The 25756-nt window shown below is 39.7% G+C and overlaps 1 protein-coding gene across 1 annotated transcript in view; it reads left to right on the plus strand.

Moving 5' to 3' along the window:
- The window catches only part of Ttc21b (tetratricopeptide repeat domain 21B), a 61103-nt gene extending 36597 nt beyond the window's left edge, over window positions 1-24506 (plus strand). The window contains exons 20-29 of the mRNA XM_038337985.1: window positions 957-1145; window positions 2331-2441; window positions 3990-4071; window positions 7850-8000; window positions 8204-8365; window positions 9311-9506; window positions 13706-13930; window positions 16750-16870; window positions 22548-22615; window positions 23977-24506. Of these exons, the coding sequence (XP_038193913.1) occupies window positions 957-1145; window positions 2331-2441; window positions 3990-4071; window positions 7850-8000; window positions 8204-8365; window positions 9311-9506; window positions 13706-13930; window positions 16750-16870; window positions 22548-22615; window positions 23977-24054 (1383 nt within the window). The 3' untranslated portion in view covers window positions 24055-24506. The remainder of the gene's footprint in view (window positions 1-956; window positions 1146-2330; window positions 2442-3989; window positions 4072-7849; window positions 8001-8203; window positions 8366-9310; window positions 9507-13705; window positions 13931-16749; window positions 16871-22547; window positions 22616-23976) is intronic.
- The last annotated feature ends 1250 nt before the right edge of the window (window positions 24507-25756 follow it).

The raw sequence follows: 25756 nt of genomic DNA on the forward strand, positions 1-25756 counted from the left end.
CGAAAAAAAAAAAGATGGTTATATGCCCTCTTTTGTGTCTATTAATGTGGTGTACTAACATAACTCTCAGATATTAGTCAATTCTTATATTTATGAAAAATGATAATAAGTCAGGGCTCGAGTCTGCTTGTTAAACACTAAAGAATAGGCATTCTCTCCCGCTTATTAATGTTCTCCAAGCCAGAAGTATGGATAAAACAGCATTTTTTCCAATCTAGCAATCAGCTTGCTGTTCTTACACAGGTGAAGATTCCTCGTTCTAAGGTGCATGTGCTTAGCATATGTTTCTATACACTGACAGGTGATTTGCCCATCAGCAGACATTTAGGCAACTTCAAGGGCTTTTCATTCTGTTGCTATCGTATCTTTGTTAGTTTTTATATCTTATAACAGAGATAATTCTTGACAGTGGGTAGCTAGTTGCTGTGTTTTGTTTCCATCCCTTCTGAATAAATCATTGATTCCCAAGTGTAGAAAAGCACAGTTCAATAGCCTGATTGGGTTATGGTATGGCTTTTTCTTTACAAAAATATTTAATTAGTTCATAAGCTATCAACATGCAGTGTACTTGTTACTTATAATCTACCAATATTTCAATTTATTATTTTATTTCATTAATATAGTAAACATTTAGCATTTATAGTTATTTACTGATAGCATCTAGTGACCTTTCTAATTGTTTTGTCGCTGCTTCCTTTTGTGACTTTTTTTCCTGTGTTCATCCCTATAACATAGAAAAATACTCAATATTGCAGTACTTTGGTTGGGCAGATACTGCCTGCTGGCTAATTTGCTAGTCGCTGCATGTTTGAGATCTTCATAAGGCTCACAGACTATCAATGCTCATATTGATATTTATATGACACTGCAAAATTACATTGTCATATGACCTGTCGAAAATCGCTTGTTTCCCTTTTCTGATTCTTTCTCCTTTTTCAATGCTTACTGTTTTCTAGGCTCGTGAACTGCAGACTCGGATACTGAAGCGCGTTCAGATGGAGCAGCCAGATGCCGTTCCCTCCCAGAAGCACTTCGCAGCTGAAATTTGTGCAGAGATTGCAAAACACTCTGCTGCTCAGCGAGACTATGAAAAGGCAATTACGTTTTATAGAGAGGCCCTGGTTCATTGTGAAACAGATAGTAAGGTCAGTACTATCACAAACATTGTAAGTACCTTTTATTCCGGGTGTCATCTAGTTTGCTTAGATGCAGAAGCCTCATAAGATTATTAATAAAGATTATTTGACAATAAAAAAAAACAGTAGGAAACAGGTTTTAGAAAATCAATACTGTTTCTGGAAAGCTTTCAGAACGCATATGGGACTGGGGTAGAGCTCCACAGTAGATTGCTTCCCTAGCATGTTCCAGGCTCTGGGCTCAATCCCCAGTAGTAGAAAATCAAAAAGCCTGGTGATGCCTTATTCTGGAGGGACTGCAGAGTTGGCACAATCAGTGACGTGCCTGCCACACAAGCATAAGGACCCAGATTGACGCTTTACACCCACCGCAAAGCTGTGTTAAATAGCTGGGCACAGCAGCACACATCTCAATCCCACTGGTGAGTCAGAGCAGGAGGATCACGGGATTTCTAGAAAGACAGCCTCTCTGAATCGGTGATCAGTGGAAGTGTACCTGATGTGGAACTCGAGCCTCCCTGCACACATCCACCACAAACACAAAATGTGTAGTGGAATAACCAATGTAAACGAAATCTGCAATTGCTCTATTGCAAATATTCATCTGTGTCTTCATACTTAGTTTACAGCTCCTTTTTAATCACAGCCATCTCAAGCTAGGCAGTTTGATTCAGTCAGGTAAGCATGCTGTCCACTTGAGCATCTGTATTTGGATGGTTCCCTGGTGCGGGGACTGAAGGTGACCGTAGTGACTCAGTGTGGTCACTGCTGGAATAGTCTTCGGAAAGGCCTTCCAGGCAGGCACCCTGTCCAGTGGTGACAAAAGAGGAGGAACAGTAGTTCTGACTCAGAAGCCTGTGTGGCCACTGTTAGTTGATCCTTTCTCACTTTACAATGAGACAGCAGGTTTAAAGAGCTTTGCCATGGCCCTTCCAGAGAAGTCTGCACTGAAATGCAGTGTCCAGCTTTAAGATCAGCAATGCCTTTTGTCTCCCTGTCTTTGAAGTGAGTTATCACCTGCTTTTCAGTCTATTCCTGAAGAGTAGAGACGAATGTGCCTATCGTTTACAGGGTCTATTGTGCGTGACATTTTTACTGTGATGAGTTTCAAACACATGAAGTTTAATTTTATCCAGACATTTCATTCATTTTATTTTGAAACCAGTTTCTGACTGTCTTGATTTCGTCGCCTAGATAATGTTGGAACTGGCACAGTTATACTTGGCCCAAGAAGACCTTGATGCCTCCCTGCGGCACTGTGCACTGCTTCTCCAGAGGGACCAGGATAGTGAACCGGCCACCATGGTCAGTCTGGAGTTCTCTGCTCAAGCAACTGGAATGTGCAAATTTACCATAGAACTGTTACTGGATATGAGGTGCTATTCATTTTTGCTTATGGAAGTACAACCTATGGCTAACATGGGCGTGTCTTCCGACAAATACTGAAGATCATTCATTAGCCACACAGTTACAGGAGTGACAGCAAATTTGACTGCGCTCTGCTTTCCCTTGGGAGCCTGTGGGGCATGTTGGACAGGTGTAGTTCTGTGGTCATCCTTCATGAGACCTGTTAAACCCTGAATTTGACATTCTGGGTTAATGTAAGATTCCAGTAGACTTCTGGGGTCACAGAAGCAGTACATCGACAGAGAGATAGATAGATAGATAGATAGATAGATACATACATACATACATACATACATACATAGATAATAGATACATCGATAAATAGAAGATAGATATAGATAGATAGATAGATAGATAGATAGATAGATAGATAGATGATAGATAGATAGATAGATAGATAGATAGATAGATAGATAGATAGATAGATAGATAGATAGATAGATAGATGATAGATAGATAGGTAGATAGATAGATAGATAGATGATAGATAGATAGATAGATAGATAGATAGATAGATAGATGATAGATGATAGATAGATAGATGGTAGATAGATAGATAGATGATAGATAGATGATAGATAGATAGATAGATAGATGATAGATAGATGATAGATAGATAGATAGATAGATAGATAGATAGATAGATAGATAGATGATAGATAGATAGATAGATAGATAGATAGATAGATAGATAGATAGATAGATAGATAGATAGATAGATAATAGCAAAACCTCGATGTATCACTGTCTTGTTTTACACAGTTCTTCTTTTCTACCTGGATCGAAGCTGTTTCAACTTTTAAATCTCATGTGCGTGACATTGTATGAGGCTCATTACAACTATGTAGAATATAACCCATCCTGCTTTAAAACACATGGAAAAATCTCAGCAGGTCTTGCATGTTTTCCACTTGAAATATATGTAACATTTTTTATGTTATTATTGCCACTCTATCATAGTGAGGCAAGTTTCTACAGTAGCACAGTGGAATGTTAAATAACCTTTGAATTGGTGTTATAGATATATGTTTATAATTTTTATTTATATTGTAAGGATAATAGGGGGTGTGCACTTCAGTCCCGTGCCCTCGGAGTTCAGAGGTATTGGGTCACCCTGGAACTGGAGTTGGAAGTGGTTATGAACTGCCCACGTGGGTGCTGGGAATTGAACTTGGGACTTCCAAAAGAGCAGTGAGTGCATGCTCTTAAACTCCATCTCTCTGTCCCTTCAAATTTATTTTTATGTCACCATGTGAAACATTTTTTGGGTTTTTTCCCTCAAAATAAAAATTTGTGAACAGAGCAATCTGGTTTGCATGCTTGATTAGCTTTTTGCAAATTCTTGTCCTATTTTTCATAAATATTTTTATAGGGATAAATCTTCTTTAAAAGAATAAACTTTGTAAAAGCATGTGGACTGTTTTTAGAGCCAGTTTGTCTTTGCAGCTGATGGCTGACCTCATGTTCAGACAACAGGACTACGAACAAGCGGTGTTTCACCTGCGGCAGCTTTTAGAGCGCCAGCCAGGTAAGTGCACGCTGATGTTTTCATTCAAATGTAATCACCCCGCTGTCTGTTTAGGTTTTGTTTGTTTTCCTCTTTAGCTTATCAACTGTTAGGGAAGGAGAAGCTGCTTGAATCTGACTCTGCTAATCCCACACTTGGGTCTGAGTAGCTCAGATGGCCATTAGGAAAATGCCCACTGTCTGTTGGTGTCTGTAATGGTGAGCCTCGCCTGGCTGGCCTGCCTTGTGGTACCCCTGTTTTACTCGAGTGCCTTCACCATTCCAACTGCTTTTCACGTTTTCTTTTGTCTCCTCAAATTTCTGGCACTCCTACCACTTTCCTTCCCCTCACCTAAATGAGAAAATGCAAGGAGTTGAAAGGGAATTCCATTCCCAGTCTCCCACATTACAACGACAGTACTCAGATATGAGCCGCTTCATATTCTTTCTGCTCACTTTGCCCAAACCCACCTTTATTTCCTGTAGGCCTCCATCATGGCTTTCCTGCCCTTTCTTCTAATCTCCCACAGGTTGTTTTCGTTCTTCCTGAAGCTGTTGCCATTTCATATTGCTACGAAGGAATTACCCAATCTTATCTCTTTGAAACACAGACTTGGTTTCCTCCTGAGTAGGTTTAGCTGTTCTTGGCCATATTGCCCTTACACACTGGCGTTTCTTTGACAAGAACCCCTTTAGAGAACCCCTCTTGTGTCACATGGGTGTTCTCTCACCTAGGCTTCTGTTCCTCAACACCAGCATTTGTTGTAGACAGCTGATAATTATTGAGTTGGTAGGCTGGTTGCTTCGGAACATTTATAAATAAACATGTTCCTTCTTTTTTACAAGTGTATAGTAATTGTGCAAAGTTGAGTTCATGTCTTTTAGTATTGCTCGATTACAATGTCCTTACATTGAAATTATGAAGAAATAGTTTTTTTCAAAAAAAAAAAGACACAAAAGTAGGGGATGGGGAGATACTGTGGATCTCTAAAAAACCCATGTAAAAATGCAAGGATGATGGCACGGTGAAGCCAACATGGCATTTTCCTGGATGTATATACTAAGTCCACCATGTTCATTTCCATTAACCCTTTCTGTCCCTCTCCCTGCTACTCGCATCCCCTCCCTCTCTCAAATAGCACCACTCTTATGCGCACAATTTTTACGTCATCAGATATTGCCATTTTTAAGAATGAAAATGCTTCATTCTCTCAAATGCCAATGCTAATAAAAAGATAACACAATGTAGTTTAGTCTTTCTGTGGTCCTTATTACTTGAGCTAATGATGACTACATTTCAGCAATACTAGAAGGAGAGAATTTTTCAAGAAACTGGCTTCCCAGTGTTGAAAGCACATATTTGCAAAATATGTCTCATGCATATTAGCAATAGCACACAAGAAGTTCAGCCAGGTAGTTAACTTTTAGTCCTTGTTTAGTTGAATTCTACTTTTAGCCTCTGGCTTTATGACGGACTATGCATCCTATTGTACAAAGACTTGTAAATGTATTGGAAGCTTACAAACCTCTTCCGTACCTTCATTTGATTTCATTTCTGCAGTGCTCTGAAGGTTGATATTATATTTACTTTAAGAAAAAAAAATTAGTCCTTAGGTAGAGATAATTTATTTATTTGTCTTCACACTGCTAAAAGAAAAGGCCAGTTTTGAATTTTCTTTTCCTAAATTTCTGTTCTTTATAATGACACCACAAGGCAAGATACACAGAATCTATAGACTCAAATTTAGGTTTTGGAGAGGGCCAAGAATTTGCTTGTTTTTCAGATGTGTAACTGAATAGATGCAAATCTTCCAAAGTTCTTTTCTTAATTTCTTTATTCTGACAAATTGTGCAACATAAAATTTACCATCTCACCCATTTTTTTCTTTTTTTAAGATTTATTTACTTTATGTATGAGTGTTGTATCTGCACATACAACTTATACCAGAAATATAGTGGCATCAGGTCCCACTGTAGATTGTTTGAACCACCATGTGGTTGCTGGGAATTAAACTCAGGACTTCTGGAAGAGCAGCTAGTGCTCATAACTGCTGAGCCGTCTCTCCAGCCCCATCCCAACCATTTTTAAGCCTACAGTTCAGTGACTGTATGCATGTATGCTGACACTGTTGTGAAGCCATGGTAACCACCCCAGCTTGTGTAATCTTGCCAAACTGTGACTTTGGGCCCCAGTTCTCTTCTGTCTATTTCCTCTGCTGACAATCTCCATTTTGCTGTCTGTGATTCTTAGCAAGTCCACGTGGCTAACGATAACCTGCAGCTTTGTCTATGTGTCTGGCTTATTTCACCTAGCTTAGTCTTCGGAGTTCATCCGTCTTGTTATGTTAAGAGTTTGCTTACATTTTCCAGAAACTAATGTCTTATGTGTGCTTATATCACATTTATCTGCCATCTTTAATGGATATATGGGTAGTGCCCCTTTCCTGGTTGTTGTGAGTAGCACTGCTGTAAAATGCACAAACATCTGGTTGAGGTTTTATTTAGTGCTCCAGGCATGGTCTCATAAGAGTATGGATACATCATATAATTTAACTTTTTCAAAGTTAAAATCAAGGATAATTTGTTTTAAAAATGGGGGTTATGTTTGTTTGCTCAAATAGATGCTTTAGTCCTGTGAATTCACCCTAAGAAAGTTCTCGTAGTAGTGTGTGTAAGAGGTTTAATAAAGTCCTAATGAGCCCTATGGTAATTGAAACAGAGGAGCCCTACAACCTAAAAATAAACTCCCAGAGAAATCACCTACTAATGTAATATACTGTCAGGCAGCTGTTAAAATCGTAGCATTGACAATTGACTCCTTGACAATTGGAAAATATTTATTATTTAATATTGACTCAAAATCAAAATCCTAAGTGTTGGCTGATTTTTATTTCTGAGACAGGGTTTCTCTGTGCAACTCTGGCTGTCCTGGAACTCACTCTGTAGACCAGACTAGCCTCAAACTCAGAGAGATCCAACTGCCTCTGCCTCCCGAGTGCTGGGATTAAGCCAAATTCTATTTACAAATACTTTACCATTGGTCATGCAAATATGACTTTCCTCTTCTCTATGTCATGAGTTGAGTCAGTTTTTTCTACTTCACACACAACTTTGTGTATTTTTTCCTCTTCTGGTGTTCAGGAATCTTAGTAAAAATCATCCTCAAATCCTAGTGCATTACTGGTAAGGGAAAGCTGGGAGGGACTTAATAGAAAGTTTTACTTTCTATTGGAAACCAGAGAACTGAATTAATTATTTCCTCTAGGAAAAGGTATAATCAGATTAAAATCCTGCAACTACTATGGTAAGGCTGCAGTTCGGTCCACTGAGTCTAGTCTTTAGCAGTTCACCCATTAAATAAATTCGGAATAAAACCTTGATTGCCCACCTTAATCACCAGGACACACATCTGTTACCACCTCCATCTGCAAGCAGTTTTAAATAGTCTCAGACAGTTGTCAACCCCTCTTCCTGCATTTCAGATTTTAGATGACCTAGATTAAGAGTTTCTCTAGGAGGTTTGACTCCAGGAAAATGGAAAGTAGCAACAAAATGAAGCTTTTTCTAGACATGCTCGTGTTACGCCTTCTTCCACAGTAGCCAGGCCAGGAAAACAGGTATCATTTGATAGATGATCAAGGCTACGCATCTCATTAGGAAGTTATAGCACATAAAGCAATCATTTGATGATTACATTGTGTTTCATTTGAAGTAAATTCTACATTAATAAAGTAGAATCATAGCAATTAGACCAAATGTCTTAGCATGTTATCTATATCTGAAACATTGTTTGTTTCTAGATAATTTTATGACTTTGTCTCGTTTGATTGATCTCCTGAGAAGATGTGGGAAACTTGAAGATGTTCCTAGATTTTTTTCAATGGCCGAGAAATACAACTCCAGATCAAAATTGGAGCCAGGATTTCAGTACTGTAAAGGATTACATTTTTGGTAAATCTTTTGTCAGATAAATCCTACATCATAATGATTTTCTCCCTTCATTGTACAGAAAGTAGAAAAGGCTTTTCTTCATATTTAGAAATAAATTTGCAATTTGAAGTGTTTTAATAGATTTATTTATGAAGCATATTGTGATCTAGTATAAAATTTGTAATCAGTGATTGAGTTGGCTTTTTTTTCAATCATACAATTAGGTATACTGGAGAACCAAATGATGCCCTTCGACATTTTAATAAAGCTCGAAAAGATAGTGATTGGGGCCAAAATGCACTTTATAATATGATAGAAATCTGCTTGAATCCAGATAACGAAACTATTGGCGGTGAAGTATTTGAAAACCTCGATGGGGATCTGGGGTGAGTAGCAGTTGACACATTTCCAACAGGAAATCAAAAGAAAACCACCTTCTAGCATGATGCAGAGGAAAAGGCAAATTGGATAAATATATCATGATATATGATACTAGACAGACAGACAGACAGATGGATGAAAATAATGATTTTCCATCTCAGTGTGTAGTTTGAATGACTGCGAATCCCATGGGCTCATATATTTCAGTATTTGGTGCCCAGTTGGTAGAACTTTGGGGGAATTATTGGGCGGTGTGGCCTTACTGGAGAAGGTGTGTCACCGAGGGTGGGCTTTGAGGTTTCAAAATACTTGGAGATTCTCAGTGCTGTCTCTGCTTTGTGTTTGTGTATCAAAATGTGAGCTCTCAACTTTCCTTTGCTATGCGATCATGGACTCTTAGTACTCTGAGATAGCCAAATTAAACAGTATGTTTTATAAGTTATCCTAGTCGTGGTGTTTATCTCAATATTAAAAGTTAAAACAATTAGGCAGGAAATGCTTTTCATTCCTAAATCATAATAGATGGATTACAAGGGCATTCCTCTAATTCCTCTGTCAACAATAAAGTAAGGGACAGAATTTGACAACCATAATAAACACAGTCCATGAGGTAATAGTGATGACTGGCCCTGGGGAGCTGTCTCAGTAAGTAAAGTATTTGCAGCACAAGTATGATCATAAAGTATGTTTACCATGTATAGATATTGTCAGGTTTTCATTCTAGAGTGATTCAGGGTTTAATGGTATCTCACTGAGGAGATAGTAATTTTGGTTAAAATTAATTTATACTTCATCTCTTGGTATTAGAAGAGAATGAATGTATGGTCTTCACCAAGAATTCTTTGCATGAATGATAAAGAGGAACCAGTGCCCTGAGTTCTAATATCAGTCTATTTTGTGCCATGAGTGGCAGACATATATATTTATTGATTTATTCTTCACGTCCACAGTAGTTCGACGGAGAAGCAGGAGTCTGTGCAGTTAGCAGTGCGGACGGCAGAGAAGCTCTTGAAGGAACTAAAGCCTCAGACTGTCCAGGGGCGCCTGCAGCTCCGCGTCATGGAAAACTGCTGTCTAATGGCCACCAAGCAGAAGTCCAGTGTGGAGCAGGCACTGAACACCTTCACTGAAATCGCAGCCGCGGAGGTGAGTGGCTTTCCTTTGCGGCTTTGTCGGCCTCCTCTTGATAAGACAAAGTGCTGTTTGGGGTAGCTGATTATTTTCCGAACATGACCTAATAACTGATGCTTAACAAAAAGTAGACACATATTTTTATGTAACCTTACATAATGTACCATCCATTTTGGTGTGTTAGTTTCTAAGGGAACATGAAATTAATTCTACAGAAAGGAAATTCTTCACAAGAGCACAGGTAATTCTAAAAAGAACCTTGTGTTCTGGAGGCTTTTCATGCCGTAGCTATGGCTGAGTCTAAGTTACGAAGTGAAAATGAATGCTGCCCAGCTGGTCCACCTTCTCACTCGGGTGTACCTGGAGCTTCTCCAGCTGGAGAGCTGAGTGGAATCAGCACTGATATGTAATTCAGTTATACAAATGATTTTTCTCTAGCAACACTGAAATTATCTCCTGGAATATTTCTTATTGTTATTTCCTTTTTCTTTTCCTGTCTCACTCAAATCTTATCCCTATCCCTAGGGTTTGATCAGACCTTCCCTTCCTGTACACAGTACTGCTAAGGAAAGGACAGTCACAGTTAGTAACACCTGTTTCTAGCTATCATCACTGATCTCTTTCTCATCCACCGAACAATGCCCTAGACCCCCGAAACTCAAGATTATGTTTTTCTCATAGGATATCAAAAGTGTTTCTGATTGTGTTTGACTTGGAGGTCACAATGGTAGATAGGCTACCAAAATTCTCTTCCTGTGGTCCCACTGGCCACTTTCCAGGACCCTGAGAATAAAATGCCATGGATTCGTGCAGACTTGTTTAGATGGCAGCTTCATTATCACTGTAAACCACTATAAGACAAAACAGCAAGCCCACCTCAGCATCAGCACCACAGAGAGCAGAGCAGAACCCTTCTGTAAATACTAAGATGATGTTGTCAAAAATATTGCCCCATGCCCTGAAGGATGGAATAGGGGACAAAGGCAGATAAGCTGTCTTAGTTAGAGTTTCTATTGCTGTAGAGACACCATGATGGCAACTATTAATAAGGAAAACATTTTCTTGGGGCTGGCTTACAGTTTCAGAGGTTTAGTCCATTTTCATCATGGCAGAAAACAGCCATGCAGGCAGACATGGTGCTGGAGAGGACGCTGGAAGTTCTGGATCTGGATCTGCAGGAAAAAGTGAGAAGTGAGACAACAGCCCTGGCTTGAGCATCTGAAACCTCAAAACCCACCCCCAAGTGACACTTCCTCCAACAAAGCCACACTCCTCCAGCAAGGCCACACCTTCTAATCGTGCCGCTCCCTATGAGCCTATGGCGGCCGTTTTTATTCAGACCACCAAATATACCTTTCAGGATTGCTTCAATTTCCTTCTTTGATTGACAGTGTGATGTTGTTAATGTCAGGTCCGGCTCAAAACCCAGGAAAAGACATTTGTGGACACTCCTTAAATGAAGTACTGATAGTCATTATTAGTTTAGAATGATAATCTAAGCCTTTACATAAAATAGTGGGTTTTTCAGATCTAGAAATAAGCTGATTTGTATAGATTTTCTCGTTATAAAAAGTTTCAAAAATAAAAATAGTCCAAAAAAACTTATGTAATGTGATATTAAGCATTTCACTCAATAAAAAGAGAGTCATTCTTTGTTAACATAAGGCATTAATGAAAGCAAAGTAACAAGAGTACTTTAGTTAATATCTATATTATGGGTCAGGTCATAATAAGGATATAATATTCATATATTATATAGAATTTATAAGACTAAAATACAGCTTAATTTTCAGACCATGACTCTTGGAAGGGAGGCTGTCATGATTATTGCTCCCATTTTAAAGATGAGCAGTCTGACTTCAAGGTCAACAGTAATTCACTGTGTCATCTTATATATATTACTATAAAGAAATAAAATATATTTTAAAATATATTTTATAAATAAAATAATATATATTCCATCAATACATTGTTTCTGTGATATGGTTTTGTTTTTTAAAACTAAGAAAAGAATAGGCCTCCCCGAATTGGCATTCTGTAACAGATTGTCAGCTACTGAAAAAATTGGCATTGGAATGTTCATGCAAAATAAAAGAATTTTGAAAGGTTCAATTTGCAGTTAGGTGTCCCAGCCACCGACTGCTGTGAGAGGTAGTCTATCACATAGTCATGAGTTTTTACTGAGTAAATCCATCATTCTCTTGTAAAGCTTAAGAGAAATAAAAGCCAGGTGCAGTGACTACTAGCCTTGCATCTCTTTTATCGAGAGACTAAGCAGGGTTTTCTATGGAGAAGAGACTGCACTGTTTTTAGCCTGCCTGTCTGTGTTACTCGGGTATTACCTGCAAATCTGTTTACTAACTGGATGAGCCAAGAGATGGTGATGGGGGAACTAAAATTCAGGAACGTGGTGTTTGCATTGCATTTTTTCATGTAACTCATAGGCAGTGTATTCATTACAATGACTATTCATTAAGCAGCCAGTCGGGATTCAGCAGAGTGTGAATCACAGGAATAAATAGTGTATTCTTCTTTTCAAATTTTCATAATCTTCAGAAAAAATAAGAGAAGCATACTGAATATAATGGTTATCTGAATCCAGAAAATGTGTTCTAATCTCCCTTGTAGCTGCAAATGGAAGGGACTGTAAGGAGAGTTGGAAATTCTTGTAAAGGAGCTGGGATTCTAGAAACAGCTGTGGCTCAAGGTCTTGGGAAATTTGCATTTTTACAGATAGAAGTGGGCAAAGTATTCTGAATGAAGGGAAGTACGAACAAAGGCAGCGCGATGTCTAATTCAGAGCACTGTGTCGCTCAGAGGAACATGACAGGAAGTCATGGGGGAAGAGGCACGGTGCACGAGGCCATGCTGCACTGGCCCACTGGCTTTTGTGGGCCCACTGAACCCCTGTAGAGATCATGTTGGCACTGTATTGGCCTACCCTGAGTTTTGTCCTCTGCGGTGGCTGAGAGTAAAGGAATTGCGCTTAAGAAGCTGTGTGTACCCAGAAAATGCTGAGTCCACATCAGAGGTCAGAAAGAGGCCCGATGGTCTACTGCTAAGATTCGAACTCGGTTTTCAGAAACTCTTAGCTATGGAGATTGGAAGATGGCTGTGTTGGTAAAGTGCTTGTCAATCAAGCATGGGCTCAGACTCCCCATACCCACATATCAGTCAGAGAAGTAGAGGTGCCCTTCAGTAGTCCAAGCACTTGGGGGTCCTGGGATCTCTGGAGTTATTGACTACACAGCCTTAACCAAATCATTGAACTTCATGTCTAGTTTGTGACCCTGACTCAGAAATGAATATTTGGAAAGTGACTGAGAAAGACACCTGCATCAGCATCTGGTCTTGATACACAAGCATGCACACACATGCAGAGAAAGAAAGAGAGAGAGAGAGAGAGAGAGGACTTGCCACAACATTACACTCTCCTCCATTACATTTCTGCTCTCCGAGCTTTAAACTGAGACCTTCTTCCTCAAAGTATTGTGATTCCTCCACTGAGCTTAGTCAGGGATTTACACACTGTTGCTTAAGTCCGTGTTCTGGGTAGTTTCTAACAGCCCCTTTTGTGTGCCAGTTCTTTTTAGCTTCTTGGCATTACAGAAGTCTGACGTTTTGGGACTTTAACCTTATCTGAAGGAATATTGTGCTTTATCGACCCTATCAAGCGAGTGCAGGCTCTACATCTAGAAGTCTGCTTTAAACCATGAGTATTTCATGGACTGTACAAATGATTTGGGGCACTCCTATTTATGGCATTTTATTAGCCAAACTTCACTGGGAAAAGTTTTTTGTCAATAAAAGCGGGAAAATAGCAGTAAGGTCCATCATTTGGACGGGAAAGTGTTACTCCTGTTTGACAGGTGAAAAGAACCAAGGAGGCAAAACTTTAACTCGGAAAGCCTTACAGTGGAGTCAGATTTCAGTCTTTCTGTTTCTGTACAAAACTACATCAGGCAGTCAATCCCATTAGAGATGAAGTTGCACTGGTTGCTGGGACTGAGCTTCAGCATCTGCATAGTTTGTGAATCCACCTGGGCCACAGGTTTATTGATTTCCTCATAGTGGATTCCTGGGGATCCTTTGCTGTGTGGAAGAGTGATAGTCACTTACCCTGCACGCAGCCAGAGGCACAGGTGAGTTCCTAGCAGGTGTTTGCTGCTGCCCGGGAGGTGCTTCTTGTGATCTAAAGTTTAGCTTTCTTACAGAAGGACCATATCCCAGCTCTCTTGGGAATGGCAACAGCTTATATGATCTTAAAACAGACTCCAAAAGCCAGAAACCAGCTGAAGCGGATTGCAAAAATGACTTGGAATCCTATTGAAGCCGAGGACCTGGAAAAGAGCTGGCTGCTGCTTGCTGATATTTATATTCAGTCAGCGAAATATGACATGGCAGAAGAATTGCTGAAGCGGTGCCTGTGCCACAACCGGGTAGGTGACTGAGAAACAGTGGTCAGCTGTGTCATGTCAGCGTCCGCTGTAGAGCAATGGGGCAGTTCCTGGTGTTTCCCCAGGGGGTCTTGAATTTTAAATGTTTATTCTTACTGTAATCAGGAAATGAGTGTGATGAGTGGTAAAGAAAGAAGCTGTGTTCTCTTGAGGGGAACAGGAAGATAGATTTATGCAGCTTCAAGTTTCAGCTGAGGGTGCCCTACTTAACAGGAAGTGCTTTTAGAATGTCAAGCATTCGCCATGATTACCCATCTCATCCCAGAGCTAATGAAAATTGCGGAGTGTTAATTGTGGCCGTCTGTCCCTCCCTTTAAGAAGTCTTTTTGATTAAGTTATTGCAGCTGCATGTCATTTCCATAGTATTAGAACCCCCTATGCATAACAGAGATGGAGGCTTCTAATTTAATTAATAAAGGTTCTTATTTTTAGATATAAAATGGAAAATCTTCAAGTCTGTACAATGTAAGCCCTTTTTATTTACATTCTGTTGTTCATACACATAAAGAAGGTATCTTACCATCAACATATTTAAAGTTCAGGTATGAATTAGTATTTGCTGAGAAATAGTTATATTTGACTTAGAAAGTTGAGGCTGTTTATATTCACAGATTCATACCAATTAGCTAAAAATATTAATCACAGTAATTTTTTGTATTTTCTTTAAGCAAATTAGATTATAAAATGGAGGTCATTTACTTTTTAAGGAGGAGTTATGATTACCTAGTAGTATTAAGATAATGTCTTAAAAATTAAAAATTACAATTCATTAGTCATTTATCAATTGGTAGGCTTCTTTAAATGACCAGTTTCATCAAATTTAACTTAAATTGGCCTTGAAAACAAAATATTCATTAATAAGCTTTAAAATCTAAATTACTGTACAGTTGAATGCTATATGCCTAGTCTGATATTAGGCAACATTGAATAGGATTTACAACTCTGTCACAGATAGATCTCAGCTTTGTCAACACTGAGCAAACAGCAACACCTTCCATGATTAAACTTGCTTGCTCCTTTAGAGCCTTCATTCAGCCATGTTGGTTTGGCTTGTCTATTTGAAAGCATGAGGCTCCGAAATCAATGCTTAGGGACCTTGAGTTATGTAATTTTAAAGTGAAAATCACTGATATTTGGACCAAGAAAGCCTTAGACAACACTAGAGCATCTTGCCATAGCAGATGGCAAGGAAGCTATCAAAGAGTCATGCCAGGCACTTGGGAGCCACCCTGAAGACAGTCCAGCAACCAGAGTTGGGACACCAAGTACCAAAGGGAATGACAACTGCAACAGATTAAAGCACATCCAATATGTTAAACCAATACTCCTTAAAAATACGAACAGAAAATAGAATGAGTCAACACTGCAGTGTGCTAATAAACTGACTTCTTTATCAGACAATTGGGAAGAATGCAGCCCTTGTCCTGGGTTTTCTGTAAACTGCACTGCAAAGGAGTCGATTCTTTGGTAAAACATCTTGATGTAAAGATTTTTTCCAAGTAATAGGCAATGATAAGTATCACTATTTTTTCCAACTTGATGAGTTTATGAATGGACAGAATATTACAAAAAGGGAGAAAATCAAATACCTTGGGCTTTATTATGGAAGAACAAAATGTCTGTGACAAAGACAACTCTGGGATGAGACAGAATACACAATAATTAAGTTAAATACAAATGTACACTGTATTTTCAATCAAATGAGATGAAAAAAGTAATATCAAAACATTAAGATCTGGGTTGGGCATCTCAGCAGTAAAAGGGACTTTCCAGATGTTCATTTTGTCTGTGTTTTAATGGGAAGTGGCTTTAATGAAAATACTGATGAAATGTCTTAGAATAAGGAAAAATGTTACAATAAATTGTTAGCATATAAAGGAAATATTCAGACTGAGCCGCTAAAACAGCATTTCTCAACCTGTGGGGTCGCATATCAGATATGCTGAATATCAGATGTTTACAGTGTAATTCATATCAGAAGCAAAATTACACTTATGAAGTATAGTTGGAGGTCACCCAGCACGAGGAACAGTATTAAAGGGTCACAATATCAGGAAGGTTGAGAACCACTGCAAAAAGCAGGAACTATCAGTGTTATTGAACTATATTATAGAAATACCACAAAGATGCAGTCATCTAAACCTGCATGGAAGTAAATGCTCCTGTAAAGACTGTACTACTTTTGGTTAAGATAAGAGAGACAGAAGAGAAATTCTCTAGATCAAAACAGACTTGAACTATTTCAAACCACTCACGATCTGTGGCATGGATTAGATTCTCTGTCTAACAAACTTTTTAAAAATTAAATTATAGGATGACAATTTGAAATATGACTAGTGTCTGAATATATGGGTGATTTAGAAGCTGGTACATTCTGGGTGCCATGAGTTTGGTGGTATTTAGGAAGTCTTTCTTTAGAGAAGCATCCCAGCATTTATATGGTTAAAATTACGTAGCATCTGAGGATGTTTTGCTTGGTCATATGGGGCAGGAGCCGAGTCAGTAGTTAATTTTTGAAGGAAAGTTATATATCCATAGTAAGTCTATATATGTGTTTAAATTCACAATAATCTGGGCGCCTGTATATGAGTAAAACGTGCACACCATGATATGTGTTTCTATGCAACAAATTCTGCTCCTGAAAGCTTTGTGCTGGTTCTTGGTGTCAGAGTCGAGTTTGAAAGCCACTCCTTGAGCCACCATTGGAAGGGTTCGTGTGCCTGCTGTGCTTGTCGTTCACATCCCATGAAATCTGATTGGTACAGAGCTTGATCTGTTCATGCTTTCCGTTTTCCCCTCAGTCTTGTTGCAAAGCTTATGAATATATGGGCTACATTATGGAGAAAGAGCAAGCATATACAGACGCGGCCTTCAACTACGAGATGGCATGGAAACACACTAACCAGACAAATCCAGCCGTGGGTGAGTTCAGCACACTGGGCCCAGGGTGTTCACAAGAAATGGCATATCATTTCTAAATCTTCTCTCAAATATATCTTTAGAACAATATATATGTTAAAAACCAACTTCCATTGTCAGTGTTTCGTACTCATGAGTTATTGCCTGTATTATAGTTAAGTATGATTTCCAGTTCTGGCTTGTCTTCAGTCAACTTTCATCTAGACTGATTCTGCCTTTTCCTCTCCTTTGCTCTCCTACTTGCAAAAAAGGTAACGTTATGGACAAAAAGTATCCCGTTGCCAAATAAACTATGCAAATGTTACATTAGATCATCACCTACGTTTCTTTTGTTGATCTTCTAAAGCCTTTCAAGTACAGTTTTGGGGTGTTAAAGGGCTGCGTTACTCTAAGCATCTAGAGCCATCTTTAGTTGTATCTGTAGACTCTTGCTTGAAGACTATCAGTCTAGAGTCTCAGAACAGTTGGGTGACATCAGAAGTGTGCTCAGTGACTAGCCTCAGCCTCCTGGTAATGGGGCTCCTCCCATTGAGCTGAGTCTGGTTCACTGAAGCAGTACAGATCTGTCTTGTGGTGCAGTCTAGTGTCCTTCCCTCTCGCAGAGGATGGCCTCCAGTGGAACTTCCTCCTGATGTGACCCTCAGGTACTTTCTTTTCTTCTGAGAAGACTGTCATCTTTCCCATTTGACACGGTCTTTTGAAACTGCTAAGCAGACTTCACCTACGCTCCCTTAAAACATTGGCGGGCTTTTTATAGCTGAGAGAGAGTGATGGAGAAAGTTTCTGTGGCCACAAAGCCTGTAAAACTGCTTTATTCGCTAGGTCCCTTCGGATCTGCTTTACTGCATGTCATTGTGTTTCTAAATATGGTTTGGCTCATTTGTGAGTATAAAGGTGTTGATGTTTTCATTAGATTAGGCGATTTCATGGCTTAGCCTGCGATGGGCCCAGTCTGTAAGAGCTGTCGCGGGGTTGACTTATAGTCAGACACTCTTCCTTCACTCGGTGCCACCTGTGTAGCCCGGCCCTGACTGTGTGTCTTCGGGATCTGCTAAATCACTGGATTAGACAAAGTGCAGGAGCTAATGATTGTTTAGAAGTTTTTATTCCATTTCATTTTGTACATCACATGAGGTAGAGTCGCCTTGTAACATGTAAATTTCGAAATACCCATAAAATATAAATAATGTTCATAATTTATTCCAGAGTAAGATGTTTCCAAGTTATTTATATACTCCATTCCTTGGAAAGCTTCTGAAAACACGAAGACTCCAGCCTGCCAGCTTTTCCTTACATTATTGTAGTTTATAAATGATCTTGGCAGCTGTCCCAGTATTCCTTTCATAGCTGTTCCTCCGACATTTTCAATTATTTTGTTTCCCCTTTCCGACTGTCACTGTATCCACTCCTCCAGTCTGACCGGGCAAATTCACAGTGCATTTCACTTTCACTTGTCAAGAGACCCTTGGAATCTACGTACTGTTTCCATAGCATTCAGAATCGGGTGCTGTCACTGCAAATGGCACCAAGATAGAAATGCCGGTAATATATTTATAATTCACATATAATATATACATATAGTTGTGTACCTTGTCTAACTATGCACAAGAACACATTTAAAATGAGATATTATTCTAACTAGAGGAGCACTAGGAACTGAGAGCCAGTGAGGGAAGGTTACATGGCAGTCGCTAGACTGCTGGTTCGCTTTTCCTTTCTCCCGCTTGCCCTATAATTGATTGTGCACACTTTTGAGAGATGTTGCATGCCTGTATTACGCGTGTTCCTTGTGCTTTCTAGCCCTTTATTTCCTTTCTCATTTTGCTTTTGTTCAAGATAACCTTATTGACTTCCAACATTCAAGTCATGGTTTTTAATATAGAGTTTGTCAGAAAAAAGGTGCTATTATTTATGTGGTACTCCAAAGTTCCTAAAAACATTCCATAATAAGATTACCATATAATCTTTAAAGTTGCACTAAGAGGGACTAGAGAGATGCCTCAGCAGTGAAGAGCACTAGATGCACTTCCAGATGTCCCAGGCTCTGTTCCCAGCACCCACAGGATGGCCTACAGCCATCTGTATCTCCAATTCCAGGGGAGCTGACTTCCTCTTCTGGAACCAGACATGCAAGTGGTGCATATCACACATGAATTATCACCCATAGCCATAAGTAAAAACAAAAACAAATATAATTATACTATGAGAGGTTAATAATCGTTTTCTTAATAGTTAAGCAAACTGGAAACCAAAAACTCGGGCCATGTGCCTGTGATTCCAAAGTAGTCACTTTCTTAGTGTTCTATTGCTGTGAAGAGACACCGTGACCATGGCAGCTCTTAAAAGGAAAACATTTAATTGGGTGGCTTACAGTTCAGAGGTTTAGTCCATCATCACCATGGCAGGACACGGTGGCATGCAGACAGACATGGTGCTGGAGAAGGAGCTGAACATTCTACACCTTGCAGGTAACAGGAAATGAACTTTCTCACTGGGCGTGGCTTGAGCATACAGGTGACCTCAAAGCCCACCTTCGTGGTGGAACACTTTCTCCAACAAGACATCTACTCCAACAAAGCCACGCCTCCTAATAGTACCACCCCCTTGGGGGCCATTTTCTTTTAAACTACCACAGTTAGCAATCCAGAAAACCACCCACACTTATGTATGTGAGTAGTTCTCACATAAATTGTGTTTGATGTGACATGACATCGTAAATTCTTTTATTTTAAAATATCACTGGATATTAGTCCATTTTAGAATTTCTTGGTTGTAACCTTGAATTTACTTCACAGAAACTTGTTTTCACTTTTACATAGGCACATGTATGTATATTTAAGGTTTACATCCATACATATTTATACCAAACATTGTGAATTTGGGATAATTCTTATTTCTTTTTCTGCCATGTGATTATATTTTTCAATTAGTATTTTTAAATGTTTGTTTGAAATATTAAAAATTCGTTCCAGCCAGTGACCACTTTTTATTTTCAATATGTCACAACCTGGAATCACCCAAGAAGAGATCCTCGGTAGAGGAATTGATCAGATTGTTCTGTGGGCATGCCTGTGGTGAACTGTCTTATTAATTTAATGTGAGAAAACCCAACCCATGTGGACAGGACTATTCCCTAGGCAGGGTTTCCTTAACAGTAGAAGAGAAAACGAAGCAGAGAGCAAGTAAGCAAAAAATACATTTGTTCTCTCTTTGTTCTTGGATGTGGATGTGACATGACCAGCAGTGTGAATTCTACCTTGCTTTCTTTGAAATGATGGACTATACATGAAGTGTAAGCTATATAAACCCTTTCCTCCCTTAAGTTGCTTTGATCATGGTATTTTATCACAGCAACAGACATGAAGCTACAACACAGTCCTTTCATTGGAGCCCATGAGCAACATTTTTATTTTCCTGTTTTCTATTTTAAGATGTAAAATTAAACATCTATTATTTTACATTATTTTATATTAATAATATTTCAACAAGTAGTCAAATGTTAAATAGCTATCCTGTTTTTACCTTTCTCTTTCTTAAGTTTTCAGTTTTCATTAGTTGTTTGAGCAGTAATTTGGGGGGCACAATTTTTTTTTCAAGATAGGGTTTCTCTGTAGCTTTGAAGCCTGTCCTCTTGTAGACCAGACTGGCCTTGAACTCATAGAGACCTGTCTGCCTCTGCCTCTTGAGTGCTGGGATTAAACGCATGCGCCACCACCACCTGGATGAGGCACAGTTGTTTTATTATATTCATTCCTGCCCTAATTTCTACAATATCTACCTCCTTTCCCTACCCACCAAACTTGTATTCTCTCTCTTTTTTTCACCTATTGAGTCCAATTTGACTGCCCACATATTCATAATGTGTGGCCTTCCATTGGAGTGCGTCAGCCTACCAATGTCAACAGTCTTAAAGGAAACTGACTCTCCCTCTCCTAGCAGCTATCCATTGCTAATGACTCCTCAGTAATGTTGGGATTTGTGCCCACTTTCCCCTCCATCTTGGGACTTGGTCTGGCTTGTGTTTGCACGGGGTTTGTGTGTGCTATCATAACCACTGCAAGTTCATATGTACAGTGGCTCTGTAGGATACAGAGGACACATGTCTCCTATTTGTCACCTGGGTTTCGCCTTTTGGAATTACTGGTCAATGAGGTCTCATAGGTACCTAAACATTACAGGATACTGTTAGTGCTATTGGTTACCCTGGACTTGACCCTATTTCTGACAGTATCACAAACTTGAGTCAGTGAACTTGAAGATACTAAATTAGCTTCCCTGCTGGCTGGCTTTCACAGTGCTGAAAACTGATATTCCACAGTGCTGAAAACTGATGTTCACACTACTGGAGGAGAAAAGTTACTATTTTTCCCAGATGTGAAATCTGTGAGATACAATAATAACATTCCTGACAAGACATAGCCATTATGGACTAGTGGCACAAATGTCCTGGGAGTAACCACCCGCTTTCTAATTGGATTTAACTCCTGTTCTCAAGATGAAACCCAAACTTGGCACCACTGTTGGGCCAAGAATCTGTGGTTAGCATGCCATAGGCCCTAAAGGAGAACCGATTAGAATTATTCTGCTAAATGGCCAGAGTATTAAACTGACCCCTAATGAATGGCGTATTGCTATCCCCATAGATTAATGTACCTCTGAACCCTCATCTGAGAAGTTTCTATTTGCAGTAGATGGTGACTCAGAAACTCACAAATGGCCAAGGTGCAGGTAATGAGAGGATGAGAACGGCTCAGCTCTAAACTGGGCATCAATACTTACCCTCTCCTCCCAGGACTTGGGGACCTGTAGGCAGAGGCTGCCCGTTTGTTTCCCAGCCGCCCAAACTGTAATCTTAGTTTTCTCTTTCTTGAAGTTCTTGTAGGAGAGCAATAATCATTTTGGGTGTCTTAAAATTTCCAGTTGTCAACACTAGAAGAGTGACATTCTGGTGTGCAAAATTGTGACAAGACTTACTGTTCGTTAATTGGACATCTGATGACAAATCACCTGTGCTGCTCTCTGATTTGCTGTCTTGTAAGCAAGGACTCTGAAGGGGTTTTGTTTCTTCTGTGTCTCACCACTCACCGGTCTTGACAGATGTAGTCATCCCAGTCTCCCCCCCCCACCTGAAAGAGGAAGTGTTTTTGATTCCCAGCCAGCTCATCCTAGGCCTTATCCTTCCATTTCAAATACCACACCCTTTTCCTGTGGTTTAGACTCCTGCTATAACATTCTGGGATTGGCTCATGACTGGAATCTCTCTGTGTCTGAAATTACTCATTGACTCATCCAATTGCTTAAATAAGGTACATCCTCTCCTAATAGAAGGTTGGCTACAGAAATCAGTTTCCCTAATAAATACAAAATGAACCTGTGCCATATAAATTAGTGTGTATGGTGTTTTTTTACTGCCTTTTGATGACTTTTTACTGTAACCTGAAACCAATGAGACCTCTTCAGTACACTGTGCAGTGTCTCTCCCAACAGGTATTCACTGCCATCCTTTTTTCTAGCTTTGCTCTTTTCTGGTTACTCGTCTTAATTTCCCTTCATTTTCTAATACCACGTCACTTTTCTGTGCTAGCTTGGCCAACAGCCTCCCTCGGGGCTTCTCTAATGAGTCAACAAAAGAGGAAGGAAAAAAGCATATACCACTGTATTTTGTTTTCTGTCTTAACAGGTTACAAATTGGCATTTAACTACTTAAAAGCAAAGCGATATGTGGATGCAATTGACATTTGTCACCAGGTAAATGCTGAAATTACAGTTTCTTTGCTAGTGCAGATGGAGGCTAGAGAGGCGGCTCAGCTCTTAAAGGACAGGCCTCATAACACAAGGCACAGGTGGACAAGTTTCTTGTACTCTCAAAATGTAATCCAATCGAAAGCAATAGACAAATGCAGTCCTTTAGCTAGTTTATTAAATAAATTGTGGAGAAATTATCAGTGTCAGCTCAAAATTTAGAAAATAAGTTTATTTAAAGCAAGGACGTGCTTATGAATGGACTTCAAGTAGTAAAGTGCTTGTGTCATTTTAAAGACATAGGCTAGTAGGGAAAACATGTTAAACAAAACCCAGTTTGGAAGATATGTGAAGGCCTGGCGAGATGACCCAGCAGTTAGGGACGTTTGCTGCTCTTGCAGAGGGCTCAGGTTTGGTTGCCAGCGCTAATGTGCAGCTCTCAACCACCTGTAACTCAGGTCCAGGGGCTCCACCATCCTTTCTGATTTCTGCAGCACCAGGCACACATGTGAAGATAATACTGGTTTCCCAGGTCGTTATTTTAAGTAGAACTGACTGTATTTAAATGTATTTATTAGAGAATTTTGATTTGTAAATTACAGATAAAATTACTCTATAAAAAGTACTTTTGCATTTCATTCCATTAAAACCCCACAATTAAAACAGTGTATTTAAGTTCTTTCCAGGTTTAGAATTTCCACAGCTCCTTTGTACCTGCCCTGTCTCAGTGATCCGCCAAGCAGGGCAAGAATTCCAGAATAAGCTCCTTAAAATGGTTTCAGGTCCCTTTGATCAGAGAGTTATGTTCCCATCTTGTTGTATTGAACATCTGGGGAGGGGACTGCTGTTGACTGTTTAATCTGTAAAGCAGCGTTTCCCACAAAGGTAACTGTGGACGCTACAGAGACCGTGCTCTAGACTCCCACTAGGGGTAAGAGTGCACAGTAAAGCAAGGCTGTGCATCCTAGTGCATATTAGGGTCACTGATAGAACTCTGTCTTTTTAAACCGGCAGCTCCTCACTCTTAGACATGGTATTCCCAGAATCTGAGTGTTCCAACAGTCCAGGGAAAGCTGATGCATGCTCCCTGTAACTTCATCGCCCAGAGTTTGTTAGCCATCTGAAGTAGCTAAGTTACAGAAGTATTATAAGTTGCCCTCTAAGCCTTTTGTTTAGAAGCGCGTATGGGATGTTTCCATGTGTTCCATAGTCTGCTGCTCATACCTGCTCATCTAAATGAGTCACCACTACAGCCGTGGTCGCCTTTGCAACCTTATAGTTATGGCCGCAATGCCCATTTATAGTAAGAGTCGTGGTTCCCTCGTTCTCAACCGTTCATTACAATTTATGTTGGCTTTCTTTCCCAGGTTCTTGAAGCGCATCCAGCTTACCCCAAAATCAGAAAGGATATACTTGATAAGGCCCGTGCATCTTTAAGACCATGAAAATGATTATTTCCTTTGAGCAGGAGGTGGCAGGGATGCCACACACCTCCAGCTGACATGGTCACAGAAGCCTGTTCCCCCTTCTCCAGCAGAGGCTGCTGCTGTCCACGGATGAACATCTTCTGTGGTGTTTGCTGGTGGAGAGGCTGGGTGAGAGCCGGCTTTCCTCTTCCGTTAGCCGCAAATGAGGTAGTTCTGTGATAAAGGCTAGCTCCTGTCTACAGAGGATATTTTTGTTAAGGTCTAGGTATTATATCTTTTCTAAAGAGCATTAGGTTTTCAACAATCCTATTTAAAGTCTACAGTTATCTGTTAATTTTTATTATAGTTTATGATATAATCTCATGTAATTTATAAAAAGATGTTAAATGTATATTTTAATAAAATGGTTTTCATTTTTCTCAGAACTCAAAAGATACGTTGTTTTGTAGAATAAAGATAATCTCACAGGACAATCTGCAGTGTTACATATTGGAGGAAATGGCATTTCTTAGAAAAACCTTTCCTGGAAAAGTTTGAAAGCATGCTTTGCCTTCTTCCTTTGTTATGTTTGTGCTTCCTACTCTCAAAGCTAGTGCAATATTAAATGGCCACTTTCTGAAACCTGTTTAAATAGGTAGCCTGGCAGTTCTTACCCAAAAGCCACAGGACTGAGTGAAGTATTCCAGTCCGTGTCTCTAATGGGTCGGAGGCACAGGTCTGCTGAGAAGCATGGGCGTTGCTTTTGGTCACCAGGGACTCAGAAAGCACAGAAGGGGAGCGAGCGCAGCTGCAGGCCCTGCCCTGGCTAATAGCTCTCTTCCATAGCCAGGCTCGGCTTTTTACATCACAATGCCCGAATCTTAGCCAGCTCAGTCCTTAGCGTTTTCTTCAGTTTCTCATCTACATCATCTTTTCCAGTTCTTTAAAAATATAATAGTCTTCAGTTTTATTTTCACTTGCAATAAAATATTTTAATAATTGGTTTTCTTTAAAATAGATTACTTTGGAAATCACATCTCTGTGATTTTTGTGTCCCGCTAGTGCCAATTATGGGCTATAAAATTCCAATCATCCTTCACCAAAATTGCAATTATAACATTTCATAAAACTCTGATAATGACATTTAGGAACTATTTCATATCTAATAAAAACACTTTTACATGTCTTACGACACTTGCTCATCACAACTCTGGGAAAATGTGTTATTCTTATTCTAGAGACTCCAAACTACCCAACCCCTATGTGAAGAAGTGTGAGCATTAGCAGCTGCTGAAAGAGGATTCTTCCCCAGTGGTGAGACTCCTCATTGTTTCCTCTGCCCCCTTCAGACTGTGCGCTTGTGCGTGGGGTTGGCCTGTGAGACATCCTCGCACGGACTCGTATATTTGCACACTTGGTCCCCCTTGGTAGTGCTGTTTGTGAACATTATGAACCTTTAGGAGTACAGCCGTGCTGGAGCAAGAGCATATCCGAGGGTGGGCGTTCGGGGCACAGTCCCTGAACGGCCCTACTCCTTTCGTTATTTTTCCTTTCACTTCAGAAAAGCCATTGCCAGACCCAGGCTGGTTTCCATGTAACCATCCTACCACGCTGGCTCCTGCCACCCTATCTAAACTTTTCAGTATTGACTGAATATTTTTTCTCCGCTGAGTTGATTTTTTTTTTATGACATCTCTAAATCACAAGTATGTGAAACTTGAAGCTCAGATTAGGCAGCTAC

Source organism: Arvicola amphibius, chromosome 7 (assembly GCF_903992535.2).
Source record: "Arvicola amphibius chromosome 7, mArvAmp1.2, whole genome shotgun sequence".
NCBI lineage: Eukaryota > Metazoa > Chordata > Mammalia > Rodentia > Cricetidae > Arvicola > Arvicola amphibius.